General features: G+C 51.0%; 2 protein-coding genes and 1 long non-coding RNA gene across 4 annotated transcripts in view; 1 reads left to right on the top strand and 2 right to left on the bottom strand.

The window, feature by feature from the left end:
• Positions 1 to 11362, bottom strand: part of FANCA (FA complementation group A) — a 39519-nt gene extending 28157 nt beyond the window's left edge. For both annotated transcript variants that reach the window (XR_004425183.1, XM_033128968.1), the window contains exons 1-11: positions 11250 to 11362; positions 10340 to 10449; positions 9900 to 9984; positions 8111 to 8253; positions 7881 to 7976; positions 6588 to 6661; positions 4712 to 4833; positions 3421 to 3503; positions 2770 to 2803; positions 2213 to 2279; positions 527 to 639 (exon numbers count right to left, since the gene is read on the bottom strand). Coding sequence is in view for 1 of the 2 variants with exons in the window: in XM_033128968.1 (XP_032984859.1) it covers positions 527 to 639; positions 2213 to 2279; positions 2770 to 2803; positions 3421 to 3503; positions 4712 to 4833; positions 6588 to 6661; positions 7881 to 7976; positions 8111 to 8253; positions 9900 to 9984; positions 10340 to 10449; positions 11250 to 11328 (1006 nt within the window). In the remaining variant the exon portion in view is untranslated. The remainder of the gene's footprint in view (positions 1 to 526; positions 640 to 2212; positions 2280 to 2769; positions 2804 to 3420; positions 3504 to 4711; positions 4834 to 6587; positions 6662 to 7880; positions 7977 to 8110; positions 8254 to 9899; positions 9985 to 10339; positions 10450 to 11249) is intronic.
• A 1735-nt stretch (positions 11363 to 13097) lies between these two features.
• Positions 13098 to 17484, bottom strand: LOC117034364 (uncharacterized). The gene is made up of 3 exons (XR_004425078.1): positions 14606 to 17484; positions 14343 to 14468; positions 13098 to 14222 (listed from the first exon to the last, which is right to left on the bottom strand). It is a non-coding gene; the product is annotated as an uncharacterized LOC117034364 (long non-coding RNA).
• Positions 17485 to 23058: 5574 nt separating this feature from the next.
• The window catches only part of SPIRE2 (spire type actin nucleation factor 2), a 31254-nt gene continuing 28150 nt past the window's right edge, over positions 23059 to 26162 (top strand). The window contains exon 1 of the mRNA XM_033127221.1: positions 23059 to 23526. Within this exon, the coding sequence (XP_032983112.1) occupies positions 23256 to 23526 (271 nt within the window). The 5' untranslated portion in view covers positions 23059 to 23255. The remainder of the gene's footprint in view (positions 23527 to 26162) is intronic.

Here is a 26162-nt window from a genome sequence, read left to right as displayed (position 1 = left end):
GGGGTGTCCAGGGCACACTCGGGAACCCACCAGGGATGTGCCACGGCACAGGGACAGCTCAGAGGGCAAGGTGCTCAGCCTTATTAGTAACAGAAACTTGCAGACAGTCTGTCACTGATGGGTTGGTGACATCAGCCAAAGGACACTCATTGGTAGATGACATGAGTAGGAAATACTTTTAAGAATGCCAGGCAACTACAGTAAGAAAATGGTTATGACATATGACACATGGAAACAGAACACTGGAATTTAAAGTATAACTGTTTTCAGAAATCTATTTAGAAAAGACCAGAAGAAAGACTTCATGTTAAAGATTTTTCTACTTTGGTGACGGGAGGAGGGACAATTCTTTCCACACTTAACTTTAATTCTAAATTTTCTTTATGAGAACACATTCCTTTCAAGTGAAAGGACAGTTAATGATAGTGTCCTTCACAGCCACAAAGTGTCTTACAGCATTAACACAGGGTCCAAACTCCCGTCATGGGAGGCCACGGTCCCCAAGCAAACTGGGCTCTGGACCCACCTTTCAGCACAGGCTTGTGGGTGAGTATCTGAGTCAGACTGTGCCTGACAAACCTCTTTGGACAGTCTGTCGGGATCATACTGCGGTACGTGCGTCCACTGAACACGCTGAACCTGCAAACGCAGCAGAAAGAGGCTCTCAGGAAAGGAGATGCCGCCAGGCTCCAAGACGTCACCACCTCAGCTGACAGCATCAGACACACTTCTGTCCAGCAAAACAGCCATGGAGTTGAAGGTCCCGGCCCCCAGCTCACAGCCTTGCCCTTTCCATAACCCTGAAACGCTGTCTCTACCAGACTCGAAATAGAATTGAGGGAAGTGTAGTTTCAACCAGAAAGAAAACCACAAGCAAGCAACAGAGATGCCCGTCGAGCCCAGGAGATGGAGGTCAGATGGGTCAGGAAGGGCCGGGCCTGTGCAGAACCAGTGGCATGTGTGTGCCAGGGGGCCACTGTGTGACCCAAGGGGGCCCAGGTCCTAGTAAACTGCAAAGCCTCCGTCTCCCCATCTATGAAATGGGAACCAGAGACAGCAGGGTTATGCCAAGCCTTGCGCAGAGCCCCTGGTACAGTGCCTGGCACACACAGCAACTGTTCCTGGAGCCAATGATGTCCCATGACAGGAGTGGGAGGGGGGATGGAGGGCCGTCTGTCAGAGGGAGCAGGGCATCACTGACAGGTCAGAAGGGACGAAGGGTGACTAGGACTGATAGTGGGGCATGCGCCAGGGTCAGCCCTACCCCAGTTCCTCAGGAGAGAAAGTCAAGGGTCCCAGCAGAGACGTGAACTGCCGCAAAGTCACACATGCAACGAGGAGACAGAATCATAGGCCCCGCTCCTTCAGGCAGGGGCAGGGTCCCAGCTTGCCACCCAGAGTGTTACGGGATGTCTGATTTTATTTAAGTACTGGCAACTAATCAAAAACTTCAAAAAGAAACAAGCAGATCCATAATCATTATCTGACTCTCAGGATGTAAGTTTGAACAATGTCGTCCGCACATCATAAAAATGCATAAAATTTAGAAAACAAAAGTGTTGTCGCTGTTTAAATAAAGTACTGCATTACGGAGCATGGTTGAGGACTATAACATATTGTGGAGTACAGAAACGGAACTACAGAGATTCACTAAGTCAGGAAATGTGGGAAAATTCTCCTGCTCTCCCAGAACAGAGCCATCCTCCAGGATGGCCTCACCCATGTGACTCTGAAGCGAACCCTGACAATCCTATGTCCACCCCACAGTGTGTCCATGTGCACCTCCAGAGCCATGGAGAGAAAGCAAACGCAGTAAAACCAGGGCCACTGGTGGGTCTGGGCAGGAGCCCTGGAGCAAGTGGGCTCAGCAGGAAGGTGACTGCAGCTGTGCTGTAGGAAGCCCTGCAGACGGCCGAGAGGGCAGAGCCAAGACAGCGAGGAGGTCGCCCTGGGTGGGGAGAGGGATGTGTCTGACCCGCAGGAGCTGGGCTTGGAGGGATGGGGGGTGGGGAGAGCCCACAGAAAGGGCACCCGGCCTCCTGCCTCATCTCCAAGGCGTTTGCAGTGCTTCTCAGCTGTTATTGCTCCTGCTGCTGACACAATGGCAGAGGAAGTGTGCTCAGGAGTCACTTGTTGGTATTTCCAGAGTATCTAAAATACCCAGGACCTCTAACCTAGCAGGAACCACCCTCAAGACGCCCCAGAAACATACCAACACTTCACTGCATTGTGCACTGAGGACTCTTCCTGCACGCCAGCAGCCAAGGCTTCCAGTGCGACTGTTGCAGAAGGTGGCAGCAGAAACACATGTCGTCAGCACACCATCACAGTGTATCAAAAGCAATGCAAATATTTTTCAACAAGTCAGGTAGTGGGTCTTTGATAAGAGCCCCTCATTTGCACGTTACAGACCTCCCAGGCTGCCTAAACCCCCAGATGACACAAGTCCTTCAGGCTTCCAAGCGTCTCAGTGAAGCCTTTAAAAAGTCAAAATATGTAGACAGTAAAATGTACCCTAATGAACTGTCAAATGTGGTCGTACACAGCTCTGGAGATTAACTGTGAAGCCAGCAAGTACTGGGCCAGGAAAGAAAGTGGACAGTGGGTTTATACTAAATCACAGCCAACAAAGAAAGGGGTTTTCCAGTACTGGGACTATAGGGAGAAATGTACAAACAGGTAAAACACGAAATAGAAAGGCAGAAAACTGCGACTATTCATGAGCAAACTCAGTCATTTACAGTGTGCGGCACCCAGCAGTTGACTCACAAGCCAGCATTCTCTGAAGCACGGCCACAGCGATCTGTAACGACAGTGGGGCCACCATTACTGCAGGAACCACGTGCACCGCTCCAGAAAACTGGTTCCTCTACAGTAAAGGAGGAAACTGACTTTTCAAAGAAGTACACTTCTAAGATTTCCTCTTAGGTCTACATATCATCCCAACACTGATACCGAGACCAGACAGTGAAAAGGCAGACTTTCTGGAAGTGTGTGTCATGACACCCCGAGACTGCCCAGGGCCCTGGCAGCATCCTGCCGGCCTCCCAGCCCCACTTCCTGTGGCATCTGGCTCGCATGGGCTCGGTCAACATCAGTGCAGAGTTCTCAAACCCCGTGAAGTGCTCTCTCATCTAAACGCACAGGCTGCATTGTGGGCCATAGTGAAGACCTTCAGCCCCGAGAGCGTTGGAAACCAGAAGACATGGGGGCAGATATCACTGCTGTCTCCACCCCCCACATCTGTTGGACTAGGGAGTAACACCACCCGGGGAGCATCTCATGATCAGAGCATAAAAAGGCCAGGCACTGGTCCAGGAGCTTCCAAAAGGTACGACATGGGACAGGGCCACCCTTTATGCCACACAATTTCCTAATGAGGCCAGTTATGTGCATTCTGCACTTGGCTTTTCCTCCTACCTGGGGCGTCCGTTCAGGTTCCACATTTCTTCTCAGACCCGAGTTCTCCTGAAATCCCCTCAAAACAAACATTTGCACAAAATCTGAAAACCACAAAACCAAAGTATTTACATACACTGTGTTCTCTGGGCACCCACGAATTCCACAGACCATGCACTTCAGAGGGGCCTGGTGGGGAGGGCCCACATGCAGTGTTGGGACACCTGCCCCTGGCCCCGGGGAGCCCTGCAGGTACCTGCCCAACAGATCCCGTGCACAAGTGTTCACCAAGCCCAACCGAGCAAAGCCGACTAAACTGGACCCTTCTCCTTGCCGTGCTATTTGAAAGGGAAACACGGCTGACCCTTGAGCAACACAGGTCTGAACTGCTGGTCCATGCACACGTGGGTTTTTCTCAATAAATAAATAGTCAGCCCTCCCAGGAGTCACATCTGCAGTCAATCAACTTCGGGTCAAAACCAGTATTTTCAATCCAAGGTTGGGCATCCATGTATGCAGAGGGCCAACTTAAGGTTTCGCAGATTTTCGACTGTGTGAGCGGTCGATAACCCTAACTCCCACATTATTCAAGGGTGAACTGTACTTGCAATCAAGTTTTTAAGTAAGATTTTTCTCTCTTAAGCAAAAAGGTAGCTTCTAAGGATTTCTTATAGACTACCTCTCCAGCTAATCTCCTACACCAATGATGCAAGAGCCTTTACAGAAGGACCTGAAAGCATTACATTCTGGGGAATGAGGCAGGAAACGGACAAACCTTCTGGAAAGATTAGAATCAAGAGGGATAAAATTTAAAAGAATTTCTGTCTAATCTCCAATTTGAACTTAAATTATCTGGGGCCCAATTACAGGAATCAGGAATCGTGAGTAGCTCACACCAGCAAGACAGTTTTTAGGAAAAAGGAATATATCATTTGCAAAGGAAAAAAATCCACAAGGAATACTCCACTTCTCATCTCATTTTTCATTTCCTTGTAGATTTCACTCTTCAGGGATCACTGGTGACGGATGGGGCCGCTGACTCAGAGAACCGCAGGGGCCCGGGCCCACTCAAAGGGAAAGGTGCCTACGGCGAACCCACGTCTGGACTCAGATCAGGCCCAAGCTTGCAAGTCCCACCCCAAGTCCCCACTCTGCTTTTCCTCGGGCACATTTTAAAATAACCTGCGAAAAGCCAGTGACCTCCATTCCCAACTACACTGCATGGCGGAGAAGCCTGTTCTGCTTCCCACTGATGATTACAGCAAAAGCTGATCTCAACGGACTCTACCCAGAACCCACATCAAGAACTCACCAGAAAGCACAGCCCTGGCGGTGTCGGCATGCTGACCGGATGCTTCTGTTTGCTCACTCTGCTCACACAGACACTGGAGGCTCCTGGACAGCCATGCCACCATGGCCTGCACGTCGGCGTGGCTGGGGACACAGCACACAGCACACTGATCCCATCACTCCGTCGCCATCAGGCCCCTTTCTTTCCCACTCACTTCAGGAGGAAGCCTAGGCCACCGACAATTACCTAGCAACCATCTGAGCCATTCTACACCAAGAAGTCACAGCTGCACAGAAGAGTTGTCAGGGACGGCCGCTAGGGACGTTAAAAATCATCACTGAAAATAGTTGATTTATTTGGACAAGCTTACTGTTGTTGGGGGGAAAAGGCCATTCCGTAATAATAATACAGACAGTTCTGTAATCAGACAGCAGCAGTGATCGGCTATCAGTTGTCACCTCAGGCGCGAGCCATGAGAACGACCCGTGTGGTCGGCAAAGCCCGGATGTGGGAGAACCCTCACCTGTCTCACCTGTCGGGTTTACGTTTCCCTCATGACTAGTGACGCTGAGCGTCTTCTCATGCGCTTACTGGCCACTGGGATGTCTTCTTTGGAGAAATGTCTAGTGAAATTCTTTGTCCATTTTTAAATTGGATTATCTGGGCCTTCCCATTTCAAGATTATAAAAACATTCTTCCATGATTTCTTCTAGCACTTGTGTAATTTCATTTTTTTTCCTTCTTTGAATCATCAAGAATGTTTTTGGTATGAAGAGCCAACTTTTTAAATCCAGATGTGACTCCCATGGAACACCACCAGTGGGTTCAACAGGGAATTTTCAAGTCTGCTGGACAACCCTCTAAACTGGATGCCCTCTGCTTTTCCTAACCAGGGAACAACATGAGCCTCCAGTCTTCTGTTCGGCTAGGGAGGGGCACCTGCCTGGCTGCCTAGAGCAAGGCAAGCGATCCAAGGTTCCAAATGCTTCTGAAATATGCTTTCAATCAATTCTGCTTTGGTCACTGTCTCCTTCACCCTGACATCAAAAGGCACCTGGTGCCATCAACGCTTGAGTCTTTAATAGGAAGAACGAACACATTGGACTGGCCCCCTTGTCTCCACGGTGCTTGCACGGGACAGGTCTGCCCTCAGGGTGCTGAGTCCTCTACCACTGGTCCAGCCGCCTCCTGCTCCCAAACGCTGTTGCGGCCGTCTCCTCTCCCATGCCCCATCTTTGTGGGTTACACCTTTTTATAAAATCCCTTTTCTGATTCTTGGTGAGATTTCAGGAGGGAATAAAAGTATGTGCACACAGACTATCAACCACATTTACCCGAAAGCTTCTTTCTTAGTTTTGAAAAGTATTGTATCACATGATATATCGTATACAAAGAAAACATTACTAAGTCTGTGCATGATACGACTTCAATTACAAAATAACGTTCTCTTTAAATAATAAAGTACAGCTGACCCTTGAACAACACGGGGTTGAAAATGCACGTCAAGCTTCTGAGTGCCCTTAACTACAGTGATCCGTGGGGCAAGGCCCTGGCCCCACAGGCACCAAACTCTGCAGACACTCAAGTGAAATGCCACAGATGGATGCACACACTGTTGGCCCCCACATCCGCAGACCCCCAAACGCAAATCCAAAATAGTGTGTTTGATCCTCAGTTGGCTGAGTCCACAGACGTGAAACCCATGGATACAGAGGGCCGACTCTACTTACTGAAAACATCCATGTGAAGTGGGCTCACACAGTTCGCCCATGTTGTTCAGAGGTGACCGTAATAGTTTCTCCAGGTGACTTTTGGCTTTGATGTATAAACAAGTCACACTAGACTAAGTCACAAAAAATAAATTATGGAAGATTAAGGCCATGTTAAATTATCACACCTTTCCAGCAGCTCTTGGAGGCTCACAATGTTTTCTGTATGAAGATGCCACACAGCTTCAAGCAGCAAGGAATCCTGAAGAAAATGACAGTACCGTGAGTCCCTCAGGACGCATTTGCCTATAGAATGTTCAGCCTGTGTTCTGAACCACCATGCTCTATGGCAAACTAGAGTGGAGTAACAAGCACAGCCTAAAATAAATGTTTTACCCACCGTGGTTATAAAACTCACCAAGCTTTCAGACACGCCCCATCCCCACTTTTCATCCCTCCCCCTCTTTCCCCGTACCCACCGCATGTCCTGCAGGCTCAGACATGAGCCCTGCCCAGTCTCCAGCTTAACCCACTTCTAGAACTTTCTCTCCTATGGCCAACACAAGATTCCCAAACATAAACCGGACACATCAACCTCTTCTTTAGAACCCTTCAGTGGTCCCCAGAGCCTTCAGGACAAGGTTCGGACTCTTGGATGTGGCACAGGCCCTTTGCGATCAGGCCTGTCTCTCATTCCAGCCTCTCCCGGCGAGGCCTCCCTCCTGCCACACAGACACCCCAGCCCCAAGTCATCCTGCTCATCTGTCCCCATCACCTTTTTCAGCCAGGAACCCACACTCTCCCTTCACTCCACGCCCCTTCTAGCTCTCCTAGGAAGCCCTTCCCAATTGTCCAATCAGACCATCGCCCGCTCTCCTCTGCAATCCTGGGGGCGCCTGTATTTCAGCTGCCTTCCCCCACCGAGGTAGGTGCCCGTAGGTGCAGGGACCGTACCCACACCTGACAGATCAACTGCACTCTGGGATGTATGCTAAATAAAACAACGGGGGGGGGGGGAAACCAGGAAGGTACCATCACCTGGGGTTTTTCTTTCCTCTCTTTTCAACTTACTGATTTCATTAAATAACCAAGCAGTTTGAGTTCTTTCAACTGTTCAAAAAGCTGTAAAACTAATGAATTCAAAATGTTTCAAAAAAGGACAGGTAAGAATAATTTTTAGAATTCTACCTTTCTAGTTGACTACACTGCCCTGGAAAATTGATCACAATTATTTAAGAAGGCAGAACTTGTTTCCGTGCTATATTCTATTTGAAACAGTATTACTAATGCTGGGTGAATATTAACAAATACAGTAACTGAGGGTACTTCTTTCCCATCCAGGGGCATTTGCTCAATGCTTTCGCCCACTCTCCATAATTAAGGAGATGTGTGGTGTGATTCCTAAGGAAACACAAGGATTCTGATGGCTTCACAATACTTGAGAACCCATAGCCAAGTCAGAGTTACAATCTCAAATTTACCTGTACTTTCCATAATTCTTGACAGAAGGACAGACGGGAGAACATACTGTGTGTTAATAAATATCGAGTGACCTCTAGCAAGGAAGATAGTTTATTCTGAAAAGAGAGGTTAAATTTTTTTAAAAAAAAAATAAGCAAATACCTGAAACAATATTATAGAAATATCCTATTTTCCCAAGCAGCTTAAAAGTAACGAGCAGTACAGTTTCCCCACCCGTGCTGCATCTTACTCTTTGCTCTGAGTCCAACAGCACTCCCTGGGAGGTCTCTGCACCTGCCTCACAGATCTGCACAAGGCTAGAGGCGACCATCTGGCTGGACAGCACTGCCACTGGAACCCCCAGCCGCGAGGCTTGATCCCGCAAAGCAGAGCCTTAAAGACAACACAGAACACAGGAGATATACTACAACAAAATCTACAACAGAAGACTTGTAGTTTAAAATGCCTTCTTTACACTGCAGCACCACAGAAAATGGCCTTTTCAAGGATAGACCTATAGGGAAAGACACAAGGTATAAAATTAAGACAATTCCATGACTGAAGCAGCTCAGGAGACCATCAGAGGCAGCATCTGAATCCCAAGTTCACACACATATTTGTGTATCCCACGGGACATAAACGAGGGAGCTTGGCAGATATATTCTGATTAACAATTTTATCAACTTTTTCCGAAGGAGCACAACACACTGGTAACGACAGCAGGCTCATAATGAATTCCTGTTTTCCTAATTACTTCAGTGTCAAAGACTGGCTCCCACCATCTTTACAATGATGTCTGAGTGGAAACTGGGTCTGCTTTCCAATGCTGTGCCACGCATCTGGTGGGCAGTGCAGGCACAAGTGGGCTGCCAGAGGGAACCTGGGTGCTGGGCCCACAGGCAGCCACCAGCCTCCTCACAGATCAGCCTCTGGTCTGCACTCAATAAAGTGAGAGATGCCAGGCAGCCTGAAAATTGATAGTGCCTATGAGCACATTGTTTTCTAATTTATTTGACTTCCAAACCTAATTTTTTAAAAAGATAGGAAAATGTAGCACATGCCAATTTATCTTTGAGGCTCTGAAAACACAGATCAATATGTAAGTGAAAATACTTACAGTAGTTACAAAGGTTCCGAATGACAGTATTAAAAATTATCAACTGCTATGGTCAAGAAATAATTTATGGTAGAAAGATAAAAATTGCTAATTTCTAGCCATTTATTTCCAGTGTGTATCCATAGGAAAATAATTTCTGTTTTTATTTACAAGGCTTTTATCTTTTCTATATAAGTACAAATAAGAAGGATAGCCACTACCTCAGCAGGAAAAACTAAAAAATTAATGAATTAAGGGTCTATTTATATCTCTGTGGTCAAGGTTAAAAGCTTCTTATATAAGTTCTTATGCCTTCATCCAAAAGTCTACACAAGAAAGTGGCTGAGCTCGGCTCCCTGGGATGACGATGCATAATTTGTGTAATTCAAATACAATAATGGCAGAAAAAATCAATATATTTTACCAAGCTAATCATTTAAGGTCATTTCAATAGAAATTTAAAACAAATTAATGAATTAGTAAATATCTCTTTCTGAAATGACAGTCACTACGTCATAAAAATGTGAATGACCAGAAAATAACTTATTTTTTGTTATTCCCACAGAACTTTCCCTATGTCATATTCTCAAATTGAAAGGTGGGCACCTAGAAACATATTTCTGGTTTCCTTCGTGCTCCCCCACTAGTACAACCTGTTTTCACCACTTCCGTGAATGTGCACATTACTGTCCCACATTTTTCCAAGGGACACTTTGGGTCCTACTGCTTCTAAGCCCCATGTTGAGCAAACAGTTTTTTAAATAACAGCCTCAAAACAAACCCCAACGAAGTCACAAAACCATGACTTTTTTGTGACTACACATATAAGCAGAAAACCTTTATCTGGGGGAGTTTCAATTTCTGCTTATTATAAGTAAGTCAAGATCAATTTATAAAGCTCTTCCATGACTCAATACAGTAAGAAAATGAAGCTCGAACTCACCGATGAATGAACTAGAAAGATCAGCGCAAGCCTCACCATCAATCAATTGGTTGAGACACAATTGTTTACGTGGTGGACCTTCTACCTAGGAACCAAACAAAAACTCCTTTTTTAAAATTCAAGCCGTGTGTGCACAAAACCTGTGTGTATATAATGCTTGCCTACTGCCTTACTCTCAAATATCTTGAGGTAAAACATTTTTAAAAAGTGAAACTTACTTAAAGCCTTTTTGAGAATTACTAAATTCACTTTTGAACTTCTTTTATCTCCAAAAAGATAAATGCTCCCAAATTTTTTCTCACCTAGTCAACATTTAATGGGTGCTTCTACCCAATACTCATGAGGCTTTTCAGTGTCTTTTCATGAAGACTATGCCTTGGCTGGGTTCAAAAAACCCAAACCTAAGTCTGCCTGCAAAGGCCACGCCCATCGCCCCTTACCTCAAGCAAAAGGTGATTCAAGTTCAGATGGCTTCTCAGGAGGCTCAGGGCTGATTCCTGTAACTTCTGTTCCCTCTCAGGATCCAACTTCTGCCTCCTGACTCTTCCCGCTAAGGGGGAAAATCAGTTTTAAAACAGCACAGCACTATTCAAAAACTCAGGTAACAACACCTCCTGAAGTCGGGTACCCCCTCACATGAGGCACGCTATTTCCCTGGGATTCCTGCCCAAAATGCATAACCTCAACCCAATCATGAGAAAATGTCAGACACATCCAACTGAAGGAGTTCCAAAAATTGACAGACCTGGTCTGTTGTCTAGGTCAGAAAATGTCTAGGTCAGAAAAGACAAGGAAACACGAGGAACCGTCACCCATGGGGGTAGATTCAGAAGATGAGCGACTGAATGCGATGTGGGATCCTGGGACAGAAATGGACATTTATGGGGAAAACTGGTGAAATCCCAGGAAAGTCTGGTTAGGTTAGCAATACTGCACGAGCGTTAGTTTCTTGGGATTGATTCTTGCTCAGTGAGGTTATGTGGTGCTGGAGCTAAGCTCACTGAACGTTAGTCGCCCAGCGCTCCTGGACCCACGCGTGGCGTAAACCTTAAATCCTCACTTCGCAGAACAGTCTTTCTCAACCTCACGTTTGACAAACAGCGACGCTGGGAGGGGACGAGAAGGGGATAGGGACGAGGGTCGGGAGGACAGGGTGCCTGGGGACAGGAGGTGGAGGGGACGAGAAGGGGCCGGGGACCAGAGTTGGGAGGGTCAGGGGTCGGGGCCCAGCTGAAGGCAGCCTGCACGCGGAGGACCCGGGCCTTCTCGGGTCAGGCCGGCCGAGGCTGGCCCGGGAAGTGGTTTCGGAGCCCAGAGCCGCCCACTCCCGCGGCCCCCGCGCCCCCCTACCCAGCAGTTCAGCCCAGGCTCGTCTGCGGCCCCGGGGACCCGGGTCTGAGGGGCCGTCCGACTCGCGGGAGTCCGACATAGCAAGAACGCATTACTTCAGCAGCGGCTCCCGACGTCCAGCCCGCGCTGCCTTCCCATTGGCTGCGGAGGGCGCTGCCTTCCCATTGGCTGCGGCCGGACGCGCACGCCCATTGGCTGCCGGCTGCCCGGCCACACCCCTCTGAGGCGGGCGCCTCGCGCCGCGGCCATCTTGGTGGAGGCGTGTGGCCGCCAGTTTGCTGGCGGCGAGAGCGAGGGAAGCGCTTGACACGTGGGCAAGGCGGAGCTTGGTTTGGAGTTGACGATTAGCGGAAAGGATTGCAAACTGTGGCACGTTTGCGAAAACTGTGGCATCCCTAAGGCATTATTCCTGCCAACAGTGACGCATAGCTGGTCATGAAGAAACAGCCTGACAAACCCAAATCCAGAGAGACGCTGAAAACCGCGGGCAGCGTCATTCAGAACCGTCCTGTGTACACCTGAAAACGGGAATGAGCGTGTCGTCACTGCCCAGTAAAACCTGCAATGACAGAAATCGTCTGTGTCCATTCTGTCCAATACCGTAGCCTGTGTAGCCCGTGAAGCGGCCAGTGAGACTGAGGAGCTAAACGCTTCCTTTCACTCGACTACATCAGAGCCACCGTGTTGGACCGCGCAGCGTAGCGCTGATATTTGGCCCTGCACACACAGGTGTCAAAACCGAAGTGAGGAGGTCTCCGGGTGGGGATCCTACTGTATCCTTCAGTGGTTGTGCCTTTCCGTCAATGTTATGTCCGTAACATTCCTCCGCGTTGCGCAGAGCCCTAGTGCGTTCATTTTCCTGGCTGTACAGTATTCCACTGCATGAGTACAGATTTTTGTATTTAATATTTTTGTATAGTATATATTTTATTTTCTGTATACGCACTGTATTGTGATGTTTTGACATCTTAAAAAGACTTTCTGGCTGGGAAGAGACTGGGCCAGCCATTTCTTAGACACAGCAGAGGGCCCAGGGGAGCAGGCCTGTGATCCGCAAAGGAGCCAGTCCAGAGCCAGACGCCTCGGTGTGGCCCCAAACCCAGCAGGCAGCGTTCCTCTGCCTTAATTGTCCCACAGCCTGGTGCCTGGCATCGTCGGACCACTGCTATAGCCCAAAGCCTCTGGCATGATTCAAACTAGCCAGTCCCAGCTTTTCACCCTGCCCAGCCCTGCCTCTCGGTGGAAACCACAAATAGGCAATGACCTCAACCTGCCTACCTCTGTCTTCTGCCTCCGGGTCACCTAGTGCTTCCCCGTGTGGCCCTAAGACTTGTGAGTGTAATAAACTTTTTTCCCCCTGAGCATCTTCTGTGTCTCCTCTTGTGACCATCTCATAGAAGTACTCAAAACATTATTATTTTCTTTTTTAAAGATTTTATTGGGGAAGGGGAACAGGACTTTATTGGGGAACAGTGTGTACTTCCAGGCCTGTTTTCCAAGTCAAGTTGTTGTCCTTTCAATCTTAGTTGTGGAGGGTGTCGTTCAGCTTCAAGTTGTTGTCCTTTCAGTCTTAGTTGTGTCAGGTGCAGCTCCAGGTCCAGTTGCCGTTCTAGTTGCAGGGAGCACAGCCCACCATCCCTTGCGGGAGTTGAACCTTGAACCAGCAACCTTGTGGTTGAGAGGACGCGCTCCAACCAACTGAGCCATCCAGGAGGCAGCGCAGCTCAAGGTGCGGTGTTCAATTTTAGTTGCAGGGGGCACTGCCCACCATCCCTTGAGGGAGTTGAGGAATCGAACTGGCAACCTTGTGGTTGAGAGCCCACTGGCCCATGTGGGAATCGAACCGGCAGCCTTCGGAGTTAGGAGCATGGAGCTCTAACCGCCTGAGCCACCGGGCCGGCCCTCAAAACATTATTTTTTAAAAAGTGAGGACAGATCAAGGTGGGAAGGGCTGAGGCCTCCAAGCTGGTTTACGCACCACCAGGGGCTGGGGAGGGTGGTGTGGCAAGGACCGCAGACTGCTGCTGGCTCACTTGGTTGAGAATAAATTGCAGAAGGCCGATCAAATAACAACACAGGCTTTCTTATCACCTCGAAAGAGCTCTTTTAGATTTGTTTTGACAGGTGTTACCATGTGTCACTTTTACGCACACATGAAACGACAAACAGGTGACAACTACATGGAAGGTGTGCTGAGTCCTCTGCTCTTCAGAAGAGGTGAGTTAGAAAAACCACCCAGTCTTCCTTCCTATGTGACTCTACTGCCTGTGACTCTTCACTTGCACACAGAACACTTCACTTCTGACACTTCTGGGCACCAAATGTGTGGAGGTTTTTTCCCATAACAAGCAATTTCCTGTGACATCAGCTGGGTGTTCTACCATTTAACTCAATTCTGACACTGGCAACCTGAGATAGCGTTAGATCCCACAGGTTGAGGGCTCAGCCCCACAGGACTGGCCCCCACTTCAGATGCCAAGTCTAAGTCAGGGGTCTCCAAATTACCCACAACCTCTGCCTGATTTGGCAACAAATTGGGGATCTCCATGACCCCTCCTCGGTTTCAATTAATTTGTTAGAGTGGCTCATGGGACTCAGGGAAACACATTTTCAGGTGTTTTTGTTTTGTTTTTTTTGAGGATATGATACAGGATACAGATGACCAGCCAGATGAAGAGAGAGAGAGGTGAGGTTTGGGAGGCTCCCAAATGCAGGAGCTTCTGTCCCCATGGAACTGGGGTGTGTCACCCTCCCAGTGTGGACATGTTCACTGATGTGGAAGCTCTCCCAACACTGTACCTCCAGGATTTTTATGGAGGCTTCATTGCATAGGCACGGTTGGTAGTTAACTCCATTTCCAGCCTTTCTCCATCCTGACGAGGGGCGTGGGGCTAAGAATTCTAATCATGGCTTGGTCTTTGTGGTGACAGCCCCCATCCAGAAGCCATTCGGAGCCACCCAGAGTCTCCCCTACTAGAATAAGAGATGCTCACTTAGGAAATGACAAGGGTTTCAGGAGCCCTGTGGCAGGAACTAGGGGGACACCAATATGTATTTCTAGTATCTGACACAGGGTTGAAAGAGTCAAATCACCTTTAACTCAGTCTCAATGTCTGGGTCTTCACACAACATCGTCCTGTTGTCCATGAAGACTTTGTGATGCAGGATGATCAAAGAGCTGTCTCTCCACTGTTGACTCCTGAATTGCCTTCCAGGTCGCTGGAAATGGCAACTTTTCAAGTTTGTGCACAGACCACAGTCACCCTATACCACTGCTGCTGGGCCTGGCCCAGAGCCAGAGCTGCTAAGCCTGGGTGGGTGCAGCTGGGTGGGAAGTGACTGTACGTGCTGCATACCATTCAGCCTGTGTGGACTGCAAGCATGGCACCATCAAGAGCTGGTCCTGTTTCTCCATCCTTCTCATTAGGCTTGCCGATGAGATGCACTTATCCTGATGCAAACAGAAGCTTGAAAAGACCTTGTGTTTCAGAGCTTGGAACTCTGAGCCCCCCAAAGAACACACCTGAGCCGGCCTGCCTGAAGACCCGGCCACACTTAGGAGAAGCAGGGTGCCCAGCCAAACGTCCCAGGCCCTGGCCGGCAGCCTGCCCCCACCAGAACCTGGGAATGAAGCCATCGTAGGCCATCCAGCTGCCAGCAACCCAGCAGTGATGCAAATGGGGGAGTGAGGCTGGCCGAGCCCAGAGTAACTGCCACAGACCCACAGAATCATGTGCTAAGCAAACGGCTGTCGCTTTATCCCACTAAGTCTTGGGATGGTCTGTCACAGAGCGACAGAAAACTGATGTAGCCCTTTACACATGGTTCATTATAAGAGTGGGGCCATTAGTATCAGTCCACGTCATAGATGAGGAAATGCACTTACCGGTTAAGGAATTCGCTCAAGGACACACAGCTAATAAACAGGGAAAATACAGGGAAAGAACCCAAGCTCTTAAACATTACGTCCCTTTGGAACCACATACCTGAGCACGTGGGGCTGAAGCCCTGTGATGGACAGGAGAGACAGCCTCCTGGATTTCCAATCTAGAGAAATTTCCTCCACGCTCTCTGCCCTCCCCAAACATCGGGAGAAACAGATAAGCCTGGGGAAGGGAGACCCAGCAGGCCAGCTCCCCTTCGTCTTGCCTCTGCCTCAGCTGCTTCACACCTGGGTCTCTCCCTTCCTTCAGACTCTGCTGCCCAGCACATGGGGACGCCAGCTTTATTAATGACAATCTCTGCATGGAAGTGGCCAAGAACAAGGACAGAATGTGAAGATGAATTTCTCCTTGACGTTGCTCGAGGTGCCAGGAAATACTAGGGACAAGAGTGAGTCCCTTGCAGACTCTGAACCCCGTGCCCAGCCCGAGTGGGAAATGAGTGAAAGCCTTTTGTATCTCGAAAGTCCATGAAAGCAAGTGCCTCATGGATGCCCTTCAAAGCCCTGACAGCAGGAGTGGCTGCACCCGGCCGGCAGCGGCTCAGAGCACTAAGGGGTCTGCCCTCAGGGATGGCTGCCCCATCTCAGGACAGCGCTCCTTCTCTGCCTCAAAGTGGAGCCCCGTCCGTGGGCCATGCTGACTGCTCGGGTCCCATCTAGCACGACGCTCTTTTTTGTGACTGAGACACAGTACGGGCGGGACCTGTGTGCCAGGTCTGGGAGGGAACAGGAATTCAGAACCCATGAGGTCCCCACAAGGATCTCAGAGCCTCTGCACTCTGCTGGCTGAGTGTGACCCCGTGAGTCACTGTGCCTAGGAAACTGCAGGGAACAGGCCATAAAAAGACTGCAGCTCTCAAGGCAGACCCTCTGGGCAGCCCGGTGGTGACAGCGGGGTCCTGTTAGGAGTCTGGTTCCAGCAGCTGTGCCCCTTCCCACCTCCCACTCAAGTCATGCATCTGACAGAGACCCCAGACCACACCAACAGCTGCCTGTGTAAAGCACCTTTTAAGTTATTTGAGGGGGAGTTTATTAAGCTTTGGGAACACTATTTCCACTTGGCCATGAGTCACTCTCAGAAAAGGTTTTCTCTCTTAATTTCCCCAAGCTGCTGACTGGGATGGAGCCCTGATTATTGTAATTATTTTAATTAGCAATAAATTTAGACTTACGTTGTCCTGATGCTTGCCAAATTCCAGAGCATAGACACAATAGGTCCATATTCTTAGAAACCACTAAACAAATTTCTCTAACCAGGTGAAGTTATAAAAGTCGCCAGCACACGGAAGCAGCTTGCAGGGGGCTGTGCTCAGACACACCAGACGGTGCCAGACCCCGTGGAGCCAGGCCTGCCACCACTATGCTCCGCCTGGCTCGGGCTCATGCCATGGGTGACACCATCTGCGGCTGTGCAGGGCGGGCACGTGTGGCGTCAATGCGTGCCTCCATTTCCTGTGCAAACACCAGTATTCCCCAGTCCCACCCTCAGAGATTCTTGTGTTCCAGGAAGAGGTAGGTGACCAAAAGTGCTTTGTGCCATGGTGTGACCTCCTTATCAGGAAGTGAAGGCATTAGAGTTGGAGGAGTAGAGTTCACGAGACCCTCCTGTAAGCACCCAGACCGCTCAGGAAGGAAAAGAAGCCCAAGAAAACCTTGGAGCCTCAGTTTCTCCATCCGTAAAGCCTGACAGAGGCCGGCGAGCTTCCCTGGGAAGGGCGTGGGCTCTGGGGCTGTCTGCACTCTGGAGTGAAAGGCCAGTGCTGTGTCCAGGGCCAAGAGTGACATTCAGTGTTTCATCTGGGCTGAGGGCCAGCGAGACCCACTGAGTCGACACGGAAGTGAGGACACACCCCCTCACCTGAAATGCCGCTTCCACAAGGCCAGCATCTCCACAGCCCACCATTTGGCAGCAGCCAACATCTGCGCCTCCACGCACACTTCCTAGAAGGATCGCTGTCTCAGGATGATGTGGGTGGATCCCACACAGTCATAGCCATGTTGGAAGACGCACCGGCCAGGTTCCTGGAGTGCAGTTTATGAAAAGGGGGATGGAAACAGGCACGGGAGAAAACGCAAGGAGGGGTGCGAGCAGGAATGTAAATCCACTGACATCCACTTGTAGTGGCTGCCACACATCTCAACTTGAGAAAGCCAAACCAAAGCTTAGCATGTGTGGGCACGAACACTCTCACACACACACACACACATGCTCTCACACAGACTCATACATGCACCCATATACACACGCTCACGTACACACATGTACGTGTTTCCCCGAGAATAAGACGTAGCCGGACAATCATCTCTAATGGGTCTTTTGGAGTAAAAATTAATATAAGACCCTGTCTTATTTTATTATAAGACCGGTCTTACATAATATAATAATATAATATAATATAATATAATGTAATATAATATAATATAATATAATATAATACCAGGTCTTATATTAATTTTTGCTCCAAAAGACGCATTAGAGCTGATTGTCCAGCTCGGTCTTATTTTCGGGGAAACATAATATACACACATGCACACTCTCACACACGCGCACTCACACATGTATTCTCACCTACACACATGCACACATTCAAGTACTCTCACACAAAATACACATACACATGCTCGCACCCTCACATGCACACATAGCACACACACTCATACGTGTACTCTGACCAGCACAAGTACATGTACACTCTTGCACACAGACGTGTGCGTGCACACACATACACCTGCACACACTCACACTGGTGCTCAGTCAGCACACAGTGAATGACACCCCCATCCCTCTATCCTGCGCTCTTCCCGGCCCTGACAATGCACCAGTGAGAAAAGCACGCATTTGTAGAGAACACGCTGACTCCACGCTGACAGCTCTGAAGCTCTTCCACACTGACACCAACCATTCCCCAGCCTGATGAGAGACAAAGCAGAGCACAGGCCAGGGCGCAGACGTGCGGCCCTCCGTGTAAAAAAGGGACGTGAGCTTGTAGGAGGTCGATGCCATTTCGGGGATGATACACAGAAGAGCAGTGACCGGCTGGCGCCTGACTGAGTGACGGAAGACTTCTCAGTTTATACTTGTCCACGTCAGCATGTCAGATGAGCCGACATCCACATCGATATGCAGGATTACCTCTGTAATCCTACAAAGATGTGAGCTGTGACAGAAACGTGCTTCACTGCAGGCTGTGAGGAAGACCTGGTCCACGGCCAAGGCCCTCCACTGGGAAAGCGCTCGCCTGATGTTTAACCACCCTGCCTTACCTGTTCAAAACATACGAGAAAATGAGTTCAAACTTTGGAAGCGACCTCCGATGTCTTCGGAAGGAAGCAAACCGTGTCCTCCAGGATTTTCTCGCCTCCTGTTCAGAACTCCAGGGTAAGCACCCCCCTCAGCACCCCTCTTCTGGTCCTGCCCTCACAGCACAGCCCTCTCCTTCTCTTGGCTTAGCTCTGGGACCTCCGTGTCCCACCCTGTACTCTGGGTCTCCTGCCTCCTCGTCTTGTCCACCACCAGCCTCCAAACCTGTAGCAATGCCCAGTCCAGGGCCCTTGCCTGGGAGCCGTTCTGGGCTCCTGTTCAGAGATCAAGCACAGTCTGGCTCTATCTGGCTCCCCTTGGGATTCATGGCCTTTACCATTATCCCAAAATAAACCGAAAGCACAAAACCAGGCCCTCTCAAGTTTCAGCCTTTCCTCCCGGACCCCTGAGCCCTGCCTGGCTGCGAGGAGCAGGACAAAGAGGGCATTCAGGGGCCTCTGAGTCGTGGCAACAGGAGCCTGGCGGCTCACTGCACTCGGTGTGCATGGGTCCCTTGGGGGAAGCCGACCTGTTTTTCGATCTGAAGTGGAACTGGTAGGAGAGAGAGCCTCTGCACTCCACTCACCACAGCCAAAGCCTCTGCCTAGGGGAGTGTCTAGGGGAGTCCACAGGCCTTTGATCTCAAGTTGTCATTGATCTTAAACCCAACTGCCCACATGCCTGACTCATTCTGACTGTTGTTTCTATACATTCAGAGTGTTCTCGCTCTGCCATGCTGGACGCTGGAGTCCTGGACTCCTCTCCTGGAACCACGTAACTGTAGCCCACAGCGCACCTGGGGATCCAACCCCAAGTTATCTTTTGGCCTCCAGGAGCCTAAACTTAAGATCCTCTAGATTCTGTGTCGTTCAGAGGTATAGTTCCTAAAGCTTTTTAATAGATGGCCAACTGCAGGCATGAGCCACCTGCGCCCGATTGCATTGCCCTGCTGTGGACAAGATCACAACTCCCTCGAAGCACCAAACACTGGGCAGGGGAAAAACAACTAACCAGTGGTTGTTTTTACACAGCGCGCTCCTCTAGCCCTCAGCCACCTGAAGAGAAGGTGTTCCCTCCCCTGTGCTGTTTCTCCAAGGGAGCACCTGGGTGGCTTTTCACTGAAGACATCAGTGCCCAGCACTCAGCACACGTGTGTGAGTGCACAGCGCACACGAGATGAACCCTGGGGAGTGTCTTTGCGTGAGAACTGGACACAGCGAGTCTGCAGGTCCACGCACATGCACATTGTCATGGCACTAAATGTCTCTATCCTGTCCCCAAGCACAGCCCACAATGACAGATCACATCCTGCCCCTGGCACTCCCTAATCTATTGGAAATGAAGTATAAAGAACATGTTTTTAGGACTCAGCCACAGGTGATCCCACAACCGTGGAAATGACCTTGCCCCAGAGCTTTCCAAGTTAATGATTGACCTCGATCGATTCTACCATGCTTTTTTAGCAGCCGGAAATACACTGTTTCTAAAATCCAAGTGGCAAGTTCAAGTTATGGAAGTACTAACATTTCTCTGATTCTGATGTTGTGTTGCCCATCTGTGGACAAATAGCTAAATATTTTAGCCTGAGTGCCATTTTCCACAGGGATACACCCCATCTCCCATCCCGACCAGGCACCATATGCAGTGCTCACACTAGGAGCAGCTGGGATGTGCTCCTGCCTTGGTGTGCGCCCCAGACAACTATCATTGTCATGTGGGGCGTCCTGCGGGGTCTCTGCTCCCGCTCCCCACATAAGAACGTAGGACATGGTGAGGCCAAAAAGGAACACCCACGGAGCCATAGGTAGGGGAGTCACATCGCTATACTCTCGCTGGTGGCTGGGTTGGAGACACAGGAAGCAGGAACCACACAATTCTCAACCCTCACTGCGCCACTTGCAGGCTCAGCCACCATCTTCTTGCTAGCCCCCATTCTTTGCTAGCCTAGCCACGGCAGCTATACTAGTGCCCAATGGCTCACTGGTTACAGCTGACGGCCAACTAGCCACAGCTGATGGCCATTTGATCACAGTCGATGGCCATTTACTACCCGAGCCAGCACCCTTCCACGTGAGGCCAAGAGCCTGGAAACTGCTCTTTGGGGCTCTGTCCCCACAATCATTTTACCCACATGAATCCCTTATGGTAGAGCCCTCAGTCTGATTCAAAGTATTGAGAACACTTTTTAATTAGAAGCCATGCTTTGGGGCCTAACCCCAGCTGCCTGCTGGGTGCAGCTTAGCACTGCGCAGAGCTCCCACCAACCAGTCAGAACCCAGCTGCATCTAGTTGCGAGAGCCATGGGCCAATTTGAACAGTTTTCTCTTCCAGTGCAGTCCTCCTTCCTTTCTGATGCCTGGCTTAAAAGCCACTCTGGGGCTCCCAGTCTACAAGGTTGAAACCCCTCTCCCTACCACCGCCAGCCTTGGGCCATATCGGGCTTACTTTCCACCTTAGGTCCATTTCTAGGTGTCATGTCGTTCCTTTGGGAGGGGATGTAGCGGTAAATGACCTGAGAGGGAAAAAAAGTGATGGTTTCTAGGAGCATCTATAGAGCCGACCGACGCTTCTGCTTCCTCATTTTGGTCATGGCTAGGGGGACAAATGTGTATAAGGGTACAATACCCAAGATCACAGGGCTGTGATCTTGTCCACCTCAGGGCAATGCAATAGGGGATACGAAGAGATAAGTAAAACCTCATTTTTTAAAACTTTTAATAGAACCCCAGTGTTCAAAATCTTGCTGGCTGGTGTCTTGGAAAGTGCCCAGGGATCCCTAAAAAAAAGATCAATGCCATATCAGAGAGGGTATTGTACCCTTCCACAGGCCAAGGGCCACTGGGCCAGCCAAGTGTGAATTGTCACTAGGTCCTTACCAAGGCCCCCTGCTCATCAAATGAGATCCTGAAACCACGTGCTGAGGTGGGGAAAGTTGAAGGCCTTTGAAGAACAGGGAAGGAACTTCTTGCTATGACCCAACCAGCTTCTAATTAGGGTGATTGCACCTTCTACGCTGCCCACTCACTGCACCGCACACCCAGGAGGGGGAGGGTGGCTGGCTGCGGTGGGAGCAACGCCATCTCAACCACAGGTGTTGAAAATGGAAGTCTATCCCATGGAGTCTGAGAGCAGAAACCACCTGTCTGTGGGCCCAGCAGAAACAAGCTCACCGTGTGGCTGTGTGTGTGTGGGGGACAGTTCCCCGGGTCAAACACACCTGGCATTGTGTCATCAGAGTCAGGAGGGACTGTCCTTAACACTGCAGCGGTTGGCTTGTGCGTGCGTGTGTGGGAGTCCTCACTGAAGGGTTCTTAACTGCACTGCTGTCAGGCAGACCTGAAGTTTCTGACTTTTACCGATAGTCATGCACGCGCAAAGGCTAGGCAGGACATAGCGTATCTCCCACCTGCCCCCATGTCCAATTTTCGCTTGGAGAACTGAAAGTTGCCCCGCTACTGAGTTTAGAAACTTTTGGCACAATCTGTCTTCATCAAACTCCCTTTGTTTGAAGATTCAACTTCCAGATGGGATTACCTGGCACTAGGGCACCAGATGAGAGCCTTCCCCGTCCCCACCTCTTCTCCTTCAAAGATGAAATTGCCCATTGCTGTGGCTCCTACACTGGGCTGCTCAGAACCACCAGGGAACTCTGGGCTCCCAAGTTCCACCTCACACCAGGTACAGACTCTGCAGCTGGGGAATCTCCAGGAACCTGCATTCTGCCATCTCCCCAGGGGATCCAGGCTTGGGACCCATTGCCTTAGTGCTGTTTATTCTCCAGTTGCATTTGGCTCTGTTATTCTGACCGTGTACAACTCTGGCTGAAGAGGTCTTCGGATTAGCCAGAGTAAGCTACCTGGGTGCGCAAGTGCCACCCCTCCCCTGGAGGGAGTGAGCTGGCCATGAATGGTAGCACAGACACGTTCAAAGGGGAATGCCGCTCTCCCATTGGTGAACAGCCCGTTTATTTTTCCTGGAGACACCAGAGCATTTAAAACCGACAAGTCTCCTGCTGCAAAAGGTCATAGGGTCATTTATTAAGTGCTTGCTTCATACCTGTCAGGTCTCCCTCGCTGTCATCACCCTATAGTAACCTCCTGAGCTCACCTTGCCAGCCTGCCCTCCACAGAGGCCACTGAGGGCATCGTGCGCTCCTCCACCATTGTAAAGCCTGCGTGTGTGAGTGTGTGTGTGCAGGGGGTGGAGGTGATGATTCACAGTCCTCCTGGCTCCCTCCTGCGTTCCAGCGTCAGACGTGCCCGAGGCCCCGGAGTCACTGCACTGTTTGGGGCTGGATGTCGGCCTAAATACGAGCGCGAGAGTCGGGCGTGGGCGCCTGCCGTCTGGGTTTGCCAGGAGCGCGGGGGTGGGGAGAGCCTCCCTGGGATGCAGGCCACCCCTCGGCCTGGCTCTGCGCCCCACGGCTCTCCCCCACTTCCTCACCCACTCTCTGGCCCGGCCCTGCGCCCCCCGCCTCTCCCAGCCCTGCACCCTCGGGCCCCGCTCTTCCCGGCCCTGCCCCCCCTCACCCCCCCCCCCCGACCACCTTTCCCAGGCCGGGCTCTGCGCCACCCCCTACAGCCAGGCCTCTCCCTCGCCCGCCCTCACCTGCGCCTCGCGCGCGGGGCGGGGCCGCCGAGGATGACAAAGCAGCGGCCAGAGGCGCGGGATCCGCCCCCCGCGCTCAGCGGGTGCGTCGGCTGCCCTGGCGCGGCTGTTATGGAAACCGGCCCGGCGCGCAGGAGGCGATGATGGGGCGGCCATGGCCCGGGCCGGCAGCTCCAGTGGCGACGCGGCGGCCGGGGCGCGGGCGGCGGGCGCGGGCCAGCCGGAGCAGTGGGAGCTGTCCCTGGAGGAGGTGCTGAAGGCGTACGAGCAGCCCATCAACGAGGAGCAGGCGTGGGCCGTGTGCTTCCAGGGCTGCCGCGGGCTGCGGGGCGCGCCGGGCGGCCGGCGGCGCATCCGGGACACGGCGGACATCCTCCTGCGCAGGGACGGCTCGGTCAGCGCGCGGCTGGAGCCCGGCGCCGCAGGTGAGGCCGGTGGGGGTGTGGCCGGGCGCTCCCGTGCGGCGCGCGGGGCTGGTGGGGAGGGTGGGGGAAGAGCGCCGAGCGGCTGGGCCGGCAGGGGTGCCGAGAAGGGGCTGCGACCCCTCCCTCCTCCTCTGCTGGAGGCGAGCCCCGCCCTTCCACATCCTCTCAATGTTGGACCTGGCGCCCCCTTCCGCACCCTCCCTCTGCTGGTTAGGAGCCCCCTCCACCTTCTCTCTGAGCGGGAGCGGAAGGCCTTTCTCTGCCCTTTTCTGGATTGGGAGCCCTACCCCCAACTCTCTACTGGGACTCAGACCTCCTTCGCTCGCCTGACCTCTCCCTCCCCCCCTCTGCTATGCCTGGAAGTCCCCTGCTCCTCTCCATCCTTCCCTCTCTCTACCTGGAAGCCCTCTTCCTCCAATCTGGGATACCCCCTCCTTTCCTGGATCCCCACGCCAACCTGGAACCCATCTTTTAACATCAGGGCCAGCTGCTTTGGGTTGGCTGCCTGCGGTTGGGCATGTTTACCTCAGCCGAGAGGGACTTTGGCTTGATGGCTAAGGACCTTGGGTGGGGAGACTGGATTCTGGGTCTCCCATCCCCTGTTCTCCCCACCTGGGGCCAGGTCGTCCTGTTCTGGGGGTCTGCAGCCATTTCCACCCAGTGACTCGTGGTGTGGAATCCTTCACTGGTAACTGCAAGGCTGGTGCCTTAGGCAGGAGAGGAACAAAAGTCCCCCTTGGGCTCTTTCCGGGATAAGAGGGTGGGAGGAGGGGCTGCGTGTCTCTGGAATCCCTGCTGAATGGCCACCAATGTACTGGGTTTAATGGAGAGCAAGGAGAATGTGTACAACTTGGGGGACTATTTGCATAGTTTCTCTGCCCTTAATCATCAATACTAATCATCAATTAAGCCCTTGAAAGGTATTTGAAGTCTATTCAGGATAGTGAGTTTAGGTGATTTTCAGCTTCTTTCTTCCAAAAAAAGTTCTTTTTTTCCTGGAGAACCAGAGTGCTGGTATGAAGCATATGATGATATTACCCCAAAGCTGATACCCTGTGGGGAAACACAAAGGCCCGCTGTGTGTGCAGATGAGGGCTGGACTCGCTCCAGCCCAGAGCTGTGGGTTTGCAGAAATCCTCATGGCAGGCGTCAGGGAGGGCCGGGCAGAACCAGGGCAAAGCTGGACGGGGAGGGGGGGAGACAGCTGCTCTGGGAACAAGGAGGGGTCTGCTGGACACTGCCCAGAAACCATCACCAAATCTCTCCTTCTCATCCCTGTGCCCTGTTCCCACCCGCCTCAACACCTCTGCCATGGGACACTTGCGAGTTGCTGCATTTTGCACAAAAAGCACCAATATATTTGGGGGAAGATACAAGAGCTGGCACTCCAGTAGTAAGCTGAGGCTCAGGCTTACCCAAAGTCACAGAGAGTGGCAGGGTTTGGAGCCAGCGCGCAGTGATGGCCTTGTCTGCCCTGTGTGGCCCTGCAGTCTGCATATTGACAAAGACCTTTTCTCCTGAAACTGTCTTTTCCTTATTAAAAGACCATCCCTGTGGCCCTCCCCATCCCCGGAGATAATACTGTATAGCCTGGGCTCCGGCTCCTGGCACCGCAGTACAGGACAGGGCTGGTCTGACCCTCGGATTCAAAGATGGGGAAACTGAGGCACAGAGTGGTCAGTGGTTTGCCACCAATCACGCAGCTGCTTAGAACTGAGATGCACCCAGCAACCCCCTAACTGTGGTTGTCACACTATGTTTCTTATTTGTACTCTCTGAACTGTTGTCCCAAGAGGACTGTCCTCAGGGGTGGTGGGTGCTCTCCATCTCTCCAGCCCCCAGGGACGGTTCAGCCCCTCCTTCCTGGTCATTGCAGACCCAACAGCACTTCCTGCTGTCTCCATGCTCACAGCTCCACTGGAAATCCAGGCTGGGTTCAAAGCTCACGGGTCGCCACCCTGTGTTGACTTTTATGGGGAGGTGCCACCCTGTGACATGAAAGAGCCCAATTCCATTTTCCATTTGATACTATACGATCGTTGCTTCCTGTCCATAAATGTGTCGCAAAGGTGGACGAGGTTTACAACTTGCTGCCTCTTTCAAGATTAAGGAAAATGGATTACCTGAACTTTCTTTCCTGTCCTTGTTGACCTTTCATGAATCTGCTGGAACTTTAGACCACGTGTCTGCCAAAGACGCCTAACCCAGAATTCTCTGGGGCCTGAGTGATGACTAATGAATTCACTGAATGAGGCCTGTTTATTTCCTGCTGTAAACAGCAATCAGAAAAACATCCAGATGGGCTCTCAGTATAAGTGAATGTTTAAAATAACTTTGAAGAAATCAACAACAAAACGAAACCATACTTGAAGTGATAATGGTACCTCAGCATGCATGTGGGAACAAGTCCTCCTTCCAGCTTTGTGCGGAAAGCTGACATGGGAAAAGCTGATGAGAATAATCTTTAGTCTGAAGACCTTGTCATCGCTGCTTGGAAGCCCCCTTTTTTAAGTGGGAAAACACGTTAACATGTGAACTTATTTTTACCAGGCAATTCTTGAACCACTTGCTGCTGAAGGAAGGGCTCCTTTTTATGACCTAGCAGGAAACCCGTCAGGCGTCACCGCAGTGGTGAG

Source organism: Rhinolophus ferrumequinum, chromosome 15 (assembly GCF_004115265.2).
Source record: "Rhinolophus ferrumequinum isolate MPI-CBG mRhiFer1 chromosome 15, mRhiFer1_v1.p, whole genome shotgun sequence".
Classification (NCBI taxonomy): domain Eukaryota; kingdom Metazoa; phylum Chordata; class Mammalia; order Chiroptera; family Rhinolophidae; genus Rhinolophus; species Rhinolophus ferrumequinum.
This window is presented reverse-complemented; position numbering and strand designations above follow the sequence as displayed.